Source organism: Gadus macrocephalus, chromosome 7, assembly GCF_031168955.1.
Source record: "Gadus macrocephalus chromosome 7, ASM3116895v1".
Lineage (NCBI taxonomy): Eukaryota > Metazoa > Chordata > Actinopteri > Gadiformes > Gadidae > Gadus > Gadus macrocephalus.
The window spans coordinates 10,927,356-10,939,567 of NC_082388.1; the positions used below are offsets into that span (position 1 = coordinate 10,927,356).

Below are 12,212 nucleotides of genomic sequence, written 5' to 3' on the forward strand. Positions count from 1 at the left end.
GCAAACGTAAAAAAAAAGAAAAAGATTACCACAGAAGAAGAATAACTACTTCCGGTGTACCGCCCTTATATTTCCGACCTCGAGGCAAAGAAGGAACACTTCATCCGGCCCTTCCTCGTGCAAGCATCTCTTCGGAACTCTCACCAGACAACTCAAGATGAACGACGAAGGTAAACTTTTCATCGGAGGCCTCAGCTTCGACACCAATGAGGAATCCTTGATGGCGGCTTTTGCCAAGTATGGAAACATCGCCAAAGCTGATGTTATCCGCGACAAAGACACTGGGCGGTCCCGTGGTTTCGGCTTCGTCAAGTTTGATAATGCCGACGAGGCCAAGGATGCGTTGGAGGGAATGAACGGAACCAGCCTGGATGGACGGTCCATTCGAGTGGATGAAGCCGGCAGAGGCAGATCCGGTGGTTCCAGAGGCGGCTCCAGAGGCAGCTTCGGCGGCGGCGGTGGCGGCGGCGGCTATGGCGATAGAAGCTACAACAACGAGGGCGGCTATGGCGGCGGAGAAAGGAGCTACGGTGGTGGAAGCGGCGGCGGCGGTGGATACAGATCCGGCGGCGGCGGTGGTGGCGGATATGGCGGCGGCAGCGGTGGCGGATACAGAGATAACCGGGGCCAGGGAAGCTATGGCGACCAATACGACAACTAGGCCCAAGACCAAAAATCTCCCTGACTGAAGATCGTCAATTGGCTGGCTGTATTTAAAAGATGCGCCACTCAAGAAAAATGTCCACGTGTTATTGGTGACCTTATTTTTTTATAGTATGTTCTGTTCTGTTAGCAGCTTAAGCATATTTAAACCATGTTTAAAGTTACTTTAAGATGTTCCCGCGTTGACGGGGCGTCTTAATATCTTGCTATAAATAAATCTTGCTTTTTCAACATATATTCACGTGGCTTTCTCTTCGGGGATTTTTTTGTACATGCATTCCTTAGTGATTCTAGCGCGATTCCACATCCTTGAGTGTTCTATATTGCGGAGGGGACCGTGTACTAGCAGTTTCTTTCCAAGCAAATTCATTTCAGAAAGTATTTCACACACGAGGCCGACTGCTCCTCGTGTCGCAAATTGCGGCACGCTGCAGTCGATCCGACATTTCAATTTTCTTTGTTCTGCTCTTCAACGCCTGCATTTTAAATGTGCTGTAAAATGGACTGAACTTGTATAGGTGAACATCAATGTAACTAGTCGCACCAGTAAATAACAGCCGGGATCAGTTTTGTACTTTGCTATTTTTTTTTTGTTGGTCAATTTGGTTTCATGGAGACTAAACGATTTCTAAAAATAAAGACATTGAACATGATTCTGCCTTATTCTAATCCTTTCTCATATGGACCCTGAAGTTGATCATATCACACACATAATGATAATTATGTTTAAAATGCTAGGATGGCTGATTTCTCGAAAAATATATAAATTAAAGTTAATGATCGCAGAAGAACTTCCGGTGTCACGTTGTCACGTCCGACCTCGTGATCAATCAGGAAGCGGTCTTAAGCTATACCTATATGACGTGGAGCCTGAAGTTGTACATATCATTCATTGCGTACAGGACGCAACGAAAGCGTGTCTGAAATGCTAGGATGAATGATTTATTGGGGGAAACTAAATCTAAAGTAAGGGTTAATTACCGTAGAAGACCATTTTTCGGTGTCCCGTTGTTATGTGTCCGACCTCGGCATCGGACAGGAAGCGGTGTTAAGCCAAACCTTTCCGACCTGAACCCTGAAGTGGTACATATCGTAGACAAAATGAAGGCTTGTCTGAAATGCTAGGATGGATGATATATGTGATTTATGGAAGTTGCTCTCAAATGCGTCGAGACACGACGAGTCACGATGGTATTCTTAACGGATCGTTTTTTACTCGCGTAGTTGGAACCGGAGGACTCGAGGCTTGTGTATCGATCGATCCAAAGTCTAACTCACAAGATTGGAGAAACTGATCAACAAACACCTTGTTCATCCAGTATCAAATCTACTAACTCCCGAAATCATGTCTCAAATCCCGGTTTTGCCGCTTCTGATCAACTGCATGTTGTCGGCACTCGGGTGCTTGGCCACAATAAAACTCATCCCGGCGTTTAAAGACCATTTCATCGCTGCCAAGTTGTACGGCATTGACATGAACAAAACATCAAAAAAGCAAGTGTAAGTGTCTTTACATTTTTATTGCCGTCCATTTGTGAGAACATTACTATCCCATGATACCATCTGATTGTGCTACGTCAGCGTTATGTTTGTCGTTGCTCTGATTCGGTGCTTGTTCTGTCCCGGTTTAGTCCAGAATCCCAGGGTGTCATCAGCGGAACCGTGTTTCTCATCATCCTCTTCTGCTTCATCCCCGTGCCTTTCCTGAGCTGCCTTGTTGGGGACCAGTGCACAGTCTTTCCACACGACGAGGTGGGTCGAATATAACTGTACACATGATGAGAGCCCAAAAGGAACCTCTAACAATACGTCATGCCCCGCCCCCTTTTGAGGCAGTCATCATTTGACAGACTCAATTCAAATTACAATGTCTTTCTTAGCCAATTTAGATTAGGAGCCCAAATGTTATGGACGGTCAGGCAAACCTTGTGTTATTTCTTTTGACCAGTTTGTCCAGCTGATTGGCGCTCTGTTAGCCATTTGCTGCATGATTTTCCTGGGCTTTGCTGACGATGTGCTAAACCTGCGATGGAGGCACAAGCTGCTGCTGCCCACCATGGCCTCCCTGCCACTGTTGATGGTCTACTTTACCAACTTTGGAAACACTGTCATCGTGGTGCCCAAGCCTTTCAGACTACTGCTAGGGCTCCACCTGGACCTAGGCAAGGCAATCTTATTGATAATGAAAATTATTATTATTTTATATCTATTATCAATAGTATTATTGTATTTCATTAATCCCAGTAATTAAAATGAGGGATAATCATAATTCTGAAGTACTTCTGTGATAATAACGTATATTACATAATGGTATATTTAAACTACATTTGCTGTGGTGTGCAGGTATTCTGTACTACGTTTACATGGGCATGCTGGCTGTGTTCTGCACCAACGCCATCAACATCTTGGCCGGGATCAACGGCATCGAGTCGGGACAAGCCCTCTTCATCTCGGGCTCCATCATCCTCTTCAACCTGTTGGAGCTCCATGGTTGGTGGGCCAGCAGTCACACCCTACTGTAAACCAGTCGATTAAATTGCTTATAACAAGGAAACTAAAGTAAAATATCTGTGTGTTCAACAGTAATGTGATTAATTTTGGGGTCTATTTTTTGTTGTTGTTTATACCCAACAGGAGATTATGGAGACGACCACATATTCTCCCTTTACTTTATGCTACCATTCTTCTTCACCACGCTGGGACTTTTCTACCATAACCGGTAGGTTCAGCATCCCAAGCAAACCATTCTCCACCAAATACATCAACCCCGTTTCCATTCCTCTGCCATCTTCCAGGTCTAGACTGACACTTTATTTGACCAGAGAGCAGAGTTCTCCACTAACGGAACGTTGTCTTGTCCCCCGTGCAGGTACCCGTCCTCTGTGTTCGTGGGAGACACTTTCTGCTACTTTGCGGGGATGACCTTTGCGGTGGTCGGCATCTTGGGACACTTCAGCAAAACCATGCTGCTATTCTTCATCCCCCAGGTGGTCAACTTCATCTACTCCCTGCCGCAGCTGTTCCACATAATCCCGTGTCCCCGACACCGGCTCCCCAGGTATGCTGTTGGCTTCTCCCATTCACAACCTCCCTGTTTTTATTTTTTTATTGTATTTCAAAAAAAGTTTTTTCCCAGAGTGCTCTGACCAAAGCAGGCCACAGCAATCAACAACACAATGTTTCAGACAGACTGTCAAGTTTTTGTCTACAAATTATAAAAATGAAATCCCAGTAACGGCAAATTTAGTTTCAGGGACTTTGGTTTAATGTTATTGTATTGACTGTGAAGCTATGACGTTTCATCCAGGTTGAATCCCAGCACGGGCAAACTGGGAATGAGCTACTCCAAATTCAAAAGGAAGGATCTCTCTAAATTGGGAAATCTTATTCTGCAGGTACTAAAACACTCATCTTATGCATAATGTTGTGTTGTGTGTGTGTGTGTCTATGTCTATTTATAAATCTACATTATTTGGACCGAAGTTACTATTAATTTCCTATGAATTAATTTGATTGTAGTATGAAAACAGCTTGTAAGTTAAGTTAGTAAAGAAACAGGCAGTTTTGGTAAACCCTGACTAACCCACACTAACCCTTGTCTATGAAGCTTATACTAATGACATAATCGCACCCCGTTGGTTGAGAGTTCAACTGAAGTTTACTCCAAACAGGCGGCCGAGTTACTGAGGTTACTGGAGGTTCGCCGGGGTCAGGAGGAAGATGATGAGTTCATAGAGTGCAACAACATGACCCTAATAAACCTGGTGCTGAAAATACTGGGTCCCGTTCACGAGAGGAGCCTCACCACCATAATGCTGCTCCTACAAGTAAACCCCAAACAAACTACCAAGTCGTTGACTTTATGTTATAGTATTTAATTTAACAGTTATAACTGATGAGGTATTATCCACACATTCACTTTCTTCTCTCCTGACCAGGTATTCGGTAGTGCCGTGGCTTTTGGAATCCGCTATCATCTGGTGCGGCTTTTCTATGACGTGTAAACAAGACTGCAAGGAACCCAGAGCCATGACTGAGGACATCCAGAAGAAGGAAGCATATTGACACTTTAATGGATTGGCCTGGCTGACGGATAATAATAACAATATGCCTTTTGATGTCGATCCCATTTCCTCACACCAACACCATTCTGCCTCAGAGCAAATCAACAAGGGGAACATTTATTTTAAGTCAAATTTAAATTTGGTATGAGAGCATAAACCATGAATATGTTTACAGAAAGGGATCTGCGGTTATGGGTATGAATGTTTCTTAAGCTCTTCATCAGAAATAGCACACACACCCACCACTCAAACAGAGCTTGTCGTCATGATCAATGTCCATTGTCCTGGGTTATGCACGTTGGAAGTTTTTGGCTTCTGATAAGTTGGTCTATATCATCAGGATCTTTCTTCTGGTCGTTGCTCTGGATGTTCCTCTGGTTTTCCGCTACATCTTTAAGGAAATCAAGCATACAAAGGAAAAATAAGCATGTTGGTGTCCTTCATTCAAGAATGTACTAAATCAGGTATTTACTGATTGAACAATTACATCAACATTTGATCATTTCTATGTCTTTTGGCATTATTAAATGTCAATCAGATCACCCTGTGATATTCCAGACTTAGTTCATTTATCTAAACGAAAATACCAACCTTGTATGAAAAGAAAACTGTTAAAGTGAGGGTCAAATGAAGGGTGATGTTGGGTTTTAATGTAATTAAGCTTTATACAAAAGGCCAAAAGGATAGCGCAGGAATATTTAAAGCTAGACTTTTGGTATTTATGAACATTGTCGGAGAAATCGCTTATTTTTATGGAACTAGTAACTTGAATGAAATAATATTTTTAGTTTTTCTTTTCTTAGAACAGTTGGCCTCAATGTGAATTATTTTTTGACACTGGACAATGAAGCTTTTTCTTGGAATGATATTAGTGTTCAATATTTACGTTTTCAATGGGATATAGTGGTGCTGAAAATTAAATAAGTCCTACTCAATTACGTTATTGTGCCATGTTCTTTTATTTCGACAGAAAAGTTCTCAATTGAGAAACCATTTTGTAAAAGGAAAGCAAGTGGAACGTTGAATGTGTTAATTAGTTTGCGGGGACGTGTTTCGGTGGTACTCAGCCCGCGCATTCATGTTTACGTTCCGATTCGCTCAATACACTGACCTCAAGATGCTTGTTTTGCTTCAAATTATTCCCTTAATGATAAGTATATAGGAAAACTTTGTTTTTGATTATACGATAGGCCATAGATCAAAACAGACAGAGTAATATAAATCTACTAGATGAAAGTCTTAAGATGCTTTGAGTGTTTGGGTGGCACCTGTGCCCATCTGGACGTCATCCGACCCTCTGGAGACTCCTAATAATGGTCGTGCTGTGAAATAGTGAGTTATAAATCCTGTAAGTTCACCGGTGTAGACTGTTTAAAGGAAATGCCACCAAACAAACGGATACAGAAGAAAATGCCGCTTGTGCTTGAGTGTGAGTGGGGCTCCTGTCAAGACACCTTCAGTAGGATGGAGAACATCTGTAAGCACATGGAGACTCACCTGGGCACGTCGGACCCTTCGGATGATAGCGATGAAAACGAAGGTCAGGATAATAATAGGTCGATTGATCAAAACCAGCACTGTGACTTCAATCACCTAGTCACAATGCGTCCACCGAAAGTGTTCATGTTTGATTACACCGATCAATGAAGTTCTTAGAAAAAATAAATAAATGAAAACACTCATCTTATGTGAATGCTTGACTTTTCAGCCGAGCAGAGCTGCCTTTGGAGACATTGTGGATTCTGCTCGGTAGACGTTCCCGAAGAGCTGCGGCGGCACGTTTTCTTCCACTGTTACCACACTAAGCTTAAGCAGTTGGGCCTGCAGGTGCTGACCTCGAACCCCAACATGGGCACCTGCTCTATAGGATACCAGAACCGCAATATCGTCCCTGAAATCCCAGACAATTTCACCTGCCTTTGGGAGGATTGCGAGGTACATTTTATGGTTCAAATCTACAGTTTTTTATTTTTTGAGGGGGCACAGCAGAAAGTCCACTTGAATCCAGAAATGTCTGCAATCAATTATTATTGTTATTTTAGTCATTGACCCTCTCTGTGTTTGCAGCAACCCCCCTATGAAAACCCTGAATGGTTTTACCGACACGTGGAGCTGCACAGTCTCTGTATGGACATCCCCACCGGTGACAGTGAATGCTTGTTACGCTGTGCGTGGAAAGGTACGGCGGGGCGGGGCCTCATCCCCTGTGCGGCTGTTAGGAGATGTTATTCTCTGTCATGATAATTGAATGACTTGCTAATGTTTTGACTTGCATGCGATGAGTGCAGCCATCCTACCAGGCATTGTTTAAATCTTCGTCCCTTTTCATTTTTTTTCATTTTTGTGAAGAATGTGAAGCGAGTGCCAAAGGGCGACCCAAGCTGCGGGAGCACCTGCGGAGCCACGCGCAGGAGAAGGTGGTGGCGTGCCCGGGCTGTGGGGCCATGTACGCCAACAACACAAAGTTCTTCGACCACATCAAGCGCCAGAGTGCACTCGAAGGTATCCTAAGAGGCTGGATGGGGTCTCGTGCAGGCGAGGGGGTCAGATCAAAGCCAAAAAGGGTTCTTTACCGATAGGAATCCTTGAGAAAGATGCATAACCCCCGATGCTTTAAGGGTAATACCTTTGGGGATTATCAAACCACCAGTTCCTCTTGCCTTCACTAAAACATCTGTAGCGAATACGGTATAATTGAGTTGTATAATTTATGCTGAATAGAATTTAGCATGTGTGAGCTTGCCACAAATTTAAACAATGACACATAGCACCTTTGTCTCTTTGAATCAATTTGCATTGGTCAGTGCAGAGGTTGGAGACAATGCAGGGAATCACCATACAAGTACTTTTGCAAATTGTCTTATTACAATGTATAAAGTGGCATTTTGCTATTGTTTACATTCGCGGCAGGCGTTTTCACACGAAAAGCTCTTAAGGCAGAATCAGTACAACAGAGTCATTGATAACGGATGTTTCAGTGAAGCACGGAGGGACAGACCAGTATTTTCCTTTTTTATTGATGTTTATCTGAATTCACTGTAATTTAACAAAATTATATAATGCTTTTGCTAAAGTACGTTTATCGGTGATGAAAATAAACTTTTTTTGAGGACACGTCGGCCAGCCAAATAATTGATTCAATATTAGAGCATGATAATGGGATCATAATCATTCAGTGAGACAATGAGTGATCAAGATTCTTATAGGGATTCGTTTGCATTGTGGGTTGTGAATACAAAGGTAACCAAAGTTGAGTGGGAGTGACCATTGTGGATTTTAAGATTGGCAAGAGAGGCCAAGTTAAATGCAATACGCTATGGGGGAGGTGGACATGTCTTCAAGTCTGCAAGCAAGGCTGGAAGACAGTTAAAGCAATCTACACAACAAAGAAGTCAATCAATTGGCATGGCCTGAGGCTCAGACTTCGTGGCTACAGGGGCAATTCAAATGCAAACGATCTTAGTCAGAGAGCGGAAGAGTAGTATCCCTAGGGACAGTGAGAATGCATACAATTCCTTTTTAATGTGTATAGTAATTAAACAAGGTTAATATAATTGTATATTTGGTTATGATTGATATTTCCTCGACACTTGGCTAATACTATGGATTATTAATGGGTGGTGGGTCTTGCAGGTCAGCGGTTCCAGTGTTCTCATTGTTCGAAGCGTTTTGCAACAGAACGACTGCTGAGGGACCACATGAGGACCCATGGTCAGTCCATTCAACCCTCTTCTCCATCAAAACTTCTTCAACAAATATTGTTGCTGGTGACGTAGGAAGTTATGCCATCATTAACGGGTTTGTTTGTTTGTTTGTTTGCGGGCAGTAAACCACTATAAATGTCCCTTATGCGACATGACCTGCCCGTCGCCCTCATCCCTGCGCAACCACATCAAGTTCCGCCACAGCAACGAGAGGCCATACAGCTGTGAATACTGCGAGTACAGGTACCACTACTACTACTTAATTTCTAGTATTTCGAGGTGGCCTTGGAATCAGTTAACCTAACAATTGTTAGTGCTTGGCACTTGGATCTATGAACATCCCCACTATACCGGCAGCCATATATTGTTTATCGTTCTTTTGAAAAATTTACTTATTTTGAATCGCTCTGGATAAAAGCGTCTGCTAAAGGTCAACTCAGCCGGAGGGCTTACTGCAGAGGAACACACATGCTCTTCATTGATCCTGACTTCTTAGCAACTCCCCTCGCATTATTTTCTGTGTTATTCATGATATGATGTATTGTAGTACCTAGTCGACCCTAGCCTTGTTATAATAATATCAATACAGAACATTGTTGCAAGTTCACATCTGAACTCTCACTCTGCCACAGTTGTAAAAACCTGGTGGACTTGCGGAAACACCTGGACACCCACACCAGCGAGCCGGCCTACCGCTGCGACGCGGCGGGCTGCACGTACACGGCGCGTACCGTCCGCACCATGAAGATCCACTACAAACGAGAGCACGAGGTGCGACCGCAAAGCCTTTCCCGTCTGAAAAGCCCCCTCCAGAATGGAGCTGGGGCCTAATGTGTGTTTTTCGTTCCTCTTCTTTAAATCCAGGGGGATTTTGTGCCGCGCTACAAGTGCCACGTCTGTGACCAGTGTTTTACCCGAGGAAACAACCTCACGGTTCACCTGCGGAAGAAGCACCAGTTCAAATGGCCCTCCGGACACCCCCGCTTCCGGTAAGCATGTGTGACTTCCTCCCGTTGAATGGTCTGGCGTCCATAGGGACTCGGTTCGATTCCCCAAGGTCCAAACTCTTCTTGTAGGCAGCCCTGAGTGGGGTACCTTGCCTTTCGACTGCTGCTTCAATTTAATATATCAGAATTGACTGAGTGGGATTTTGGATAAAGGGGTCCTCCAAATTAAAAGAGTAATCCGATTTAAAATGGATCTGGGATATGTTTGGTATGATAACGAGTTGGAATGTTCGTTTGTGAGCAAAAAAGCACATATAGATGCATTCTTAGGTTGGCTGTTTATTAGCCGATTCTACCAAAACGCTATAAACTTGGAACGATAGGGGCATGTCTCATGGTAAAAACTAAATCGCTATTTAAAACCACTTACAAGGCTAGAAGTAGCATAACACTACTTTGGTAGTATAATAAGGGTCTTAACATATAAAACAAGGCATTGATAACTTTGTAAGTGTACAGATTGTTTATTAAAAAGGACATTTTATACACACAATACCATCAGTAGTTCACCCGTCGACACCATCTTGTCTTTAACACTCGATAAGTAGATTGGCAAACACAGTGCTTGCGTGTTGTCACAAGCTCTATATTCGCCACTCTACCTATCGAGCCTTGTAAGTGGTTTAAAATAGTGATTTGGTTTTTACCATGAGAGATCCCCCTATGGTTCCAAGTTTAAAGCGTTTTGGTAGAATCGGCTAAAAACAGCCAACTTAAGAACGCGTCTATATGCAAAATATTTCTCCCTAACGAACATTCGGTTTTCTCCTTTTAATAAATGGGGAAAATAGTCCAAGTATGTATTCAATTCCAACACAACCTAACCCGTGTGAGGTGAAGAGGTGGGTCATCTAACGTTCTCCCCCTTTTTGATCCCCTTTTGCATTTGCGTTTTCTACGCCGTCAGATACAAGGAGCACGAGGACGGCTTCATGCGGCTGCAGCTGATTCGCTACGAGAGCGTTGAGCTGACGGAGCAGCTGATGCGGGAGCGGAACGGCGAGGATGGGGAGGACGACGACGACGACGACGAGGAAGAGGAGGACGACGAGGAAGAGGAGGACACCGGGGCCCAGGCGGAGCCCCCCGGGCTGGGCCAGCGGGCGGGGGAGGCGGGGGGTCCCCTTGACATGGAGCTGCAGCTGCGAGGGGTGCTGCTGGAGGAGCAGGGGCCGGAGGTGGTGCTGGAGGCCGTGGTCGGGCAGGGGGACGGTGAGGAGCAAGGGATGTTCTACGTTCTGACCGGAGGTCTGACCCAGGAAGGGGAGGACGCCGTCATGCTGCAGCTGCAGGACACCGCCAGTCAGCTGGGCATGCATGTGGTGTAAAAAACAGCCCATCCTGGCTCCAGGACCAGAAGCTGTTCCCAGAAGGACCCACACGCATAGAAACGCTCCTGGACCAGAAGTTGTTCCTTACAAGACACAAACACGCGCACACACACTGGCTCCAGGACCAGAAGTTTTTCAATGCAGGACTAACGCACACAAATTGGCCCCAGGACCAGAAGCTGGTCCTTGCCGGACACACACAACACATACCACACCACGACAACACACACACACACTTGCTCTAAGACCTGCAGAGGATGGCGTTCGTGAGCTCCAGGGCCAGAAACTGTTCAAGACAGGATACGAACAGAACCTGGCTTCCACTGTAGCAATACTTTCATCTGGGAGCTGAGAGGGACTGTCGTGCACATACTGTGCCCTCCAAGAGGGCTAGGCAAGACAGGTTTTTGTATTTATTTTTAGCTCATTTGAAGGAGGAACACTCAGGATTTGAATAGAGTGCAAGGCACTTAATTTAACATTCATTTGAATTATTATCATTTGGCCTTGTTTGATTTGTTTTTTGATATGTCCGTTGTACTGAGTTTTCAGTGCCTAATGTTAAACCTATTTGTGCAATAAAAACATTACAAAATAAAATACTAATCTTGCGGTTTAGATGCAATTTGAATATCTTATTCTTCTTATATATTCATACTTATTCATACATTTGTTTTTTTGTGGAATTTTTTTGGAAATCACCATCTTCTGTTACATTCTCAGTGTTGTCTTGGTAATAAAATACTATCAATGGCAGTGGCGCGGGAAGTTAGCCTGGGTATACCCATGCTGCCTTGCGCGCGATTTAATTTCGTGCTACTAGCATGGCTGCTAGACATGTGCTAGACCTCAATGTAGATTGAGGCCCTGCGTTAGCCACATGCGTTAGCCAGGCTAGCGGGGACTAGGGGTGCGGCATGTGCTGCAGCATCCCCTGGTGGCGAAGCTTTAAAACTGCGATGACTATAAAACGATCGCTTATAATTTATTTATCTCTGGTTGTGGTTTCTGTTTTTATTTTGTATGTTATGTTAGGGGTGTGGGACGAAGAGAGCGGTAATTTTTCAATTATTTCATTTATCCTCAATGTATACCATCCGATTTGTCTTCACGCGATTGCGATTCAGCCTACACATATGCACGCAGCCAGACATCCTCAAATGACAAGTTATGAGTGGTGTGTAGACTACAGAGCCGGTGTAACATAGTAGCCTATCTTAATAATTCTATAAACTCTACGTGGACCGTAACCCACCCCGCACCCCCTGCCGAAAATATCGTCCTGTTAGTCTGATCAATGGAAGTATTGGATCTTGACTTAACTGTGGCCTGAAGTGGAAGGGATCAGTTCACTAATCCTATAAATTACTTTCATCCTCTCCGGCTGCCAATTTGATGCGCAGTCTGGCCCCAGATCAAAAAAAGTGGGGAGATCGTGTAAGT

At 44.2% G+C, this 12,212-nt stretch overlaps 3 protein-coding genes across 3 annotated transcripts; all 3 read left to right on the forward strand.

The window, feature by feature from the left end:
• The first annotated feature begins 80 nt into the window (after positions 1-80).
• LOC132461541 (uncharacterized) lies at positions 81-1,316 on the forward strand. The gene has a single exon (XM_060056708.1). It carries the CDS (start codon positions 158-160, stop codon positions 659-661), a length of 504 nt encoding a protein of 167 aa, XP_059912691.1. The 5' UTR covers positions 81-157; the 3' UTR covers positions 662-1,316.
• A 198-nt stretch (positions 1,317-1,514) lies between these two features.
• Positions 1,515-5,665, forward strand: dpagt1 (dolichyl-phosphate (UDP-N-acetylglucosamine) N-acetylglucosaminephosphotransferase 1 (GlcNAc-1-P transferase)). Its single transcript, XM_060056702.1, has 9 exons — positions 1,515-2,163; positions 2,295-2,415; positions 2,612-2,825; positions 3,007-3,153; positions 3,298-3,382; positions 3,533-3,721; positions 3,971-4,058; positions 4,335-4,490; positions 4,602-5,665. Exons 1-9 carry the CDS (start codon positions 2,009-2,011, stop codon positions 4,665-4,667), a joined length of 1,221 nt encoding a protein of 406 aa, XP_059912685.1. The 5' UTR covers positions 1,515-2,008; the 3' UTR covers positions 4,668-5,665.
• A 108-nt stretch (positions 5,666-5,773) lies between these two features.
• On the forward strand, positions 5,774-11,387 carry hinfp (histone H4 transcription factor). The gene is made up of 9 exons (XM_060056700.1): positions 5,774-6,267; positions 6,436-6,662; positions 6,795-6,906; positions 7,077-7,229; positions 8,361-8,438; positions 8,554-8,674; positions 9,064-9,202; positions 9,296-9,420; positions 10,346-11,387. The coding sequence occupies exons 1-9, from the start codon at positions 6,108-6,110 to the stop codon at positions 10,764-10,766; spliced, it is 1,536 nt and encodes a 511-aa protein (XP_059912683.1). The 5' UTR covers positions 5,774-6,107; the 3' UTR covers positions 10,767-11,387.
• The last annotated feature ends 825 nt before the right edge of the window (positions 11,388-12,212 follow it).

Coding starts and splice junctions, on each gene's coding strand:
- LOC132461541 (XM_060056708.1), top strand. CDS start 158: ATGAACGACGAAGGTAAACTTTTCATCGGAGGCCTCAGCTTCGACACC.
- dpagt1 (XM_060056702.1), top strand. CDS start 2,009: ATGTCTCAAATCCCGGTTTTGCCGCTTCTGATCAACTGCATGTTGTCG. Junction 3,383..3,532: donor GGACTTTTCTACCATAACCG/GTAGGTTCAGCA, acceptor TCCCCCGTGCAG/GTACCCGTCCTCTGTGTTCG. Junction 4,059..4,334: donor TGGGAAATCTTATTCTGCAG/GTACTAAAACAC, acceptor TACTCCAAACAG/GCGGCCGAGTTACTGAGGTT.
- hinfp (XM_060056700.1), top strand. CDS start 6,108: ATGCCACCAAACAAACGGATACAGAAGAAAATGCCGCTTGTGCTTGAG. Junction 6,268..6,435: donor TGATAGCGATGAAAACGAAG/GTCAGGATAATA, acceptor TTGACTTTTCAG/CCGAGCAGAGCTGCCTTTGG. Junction 8,439..8,553: donor GGACCACATGAGGACCCATG/GTCAGTCCATTC, acceptor GTTTGCGGGCAG/TAAACCACTATAAATGTCCC.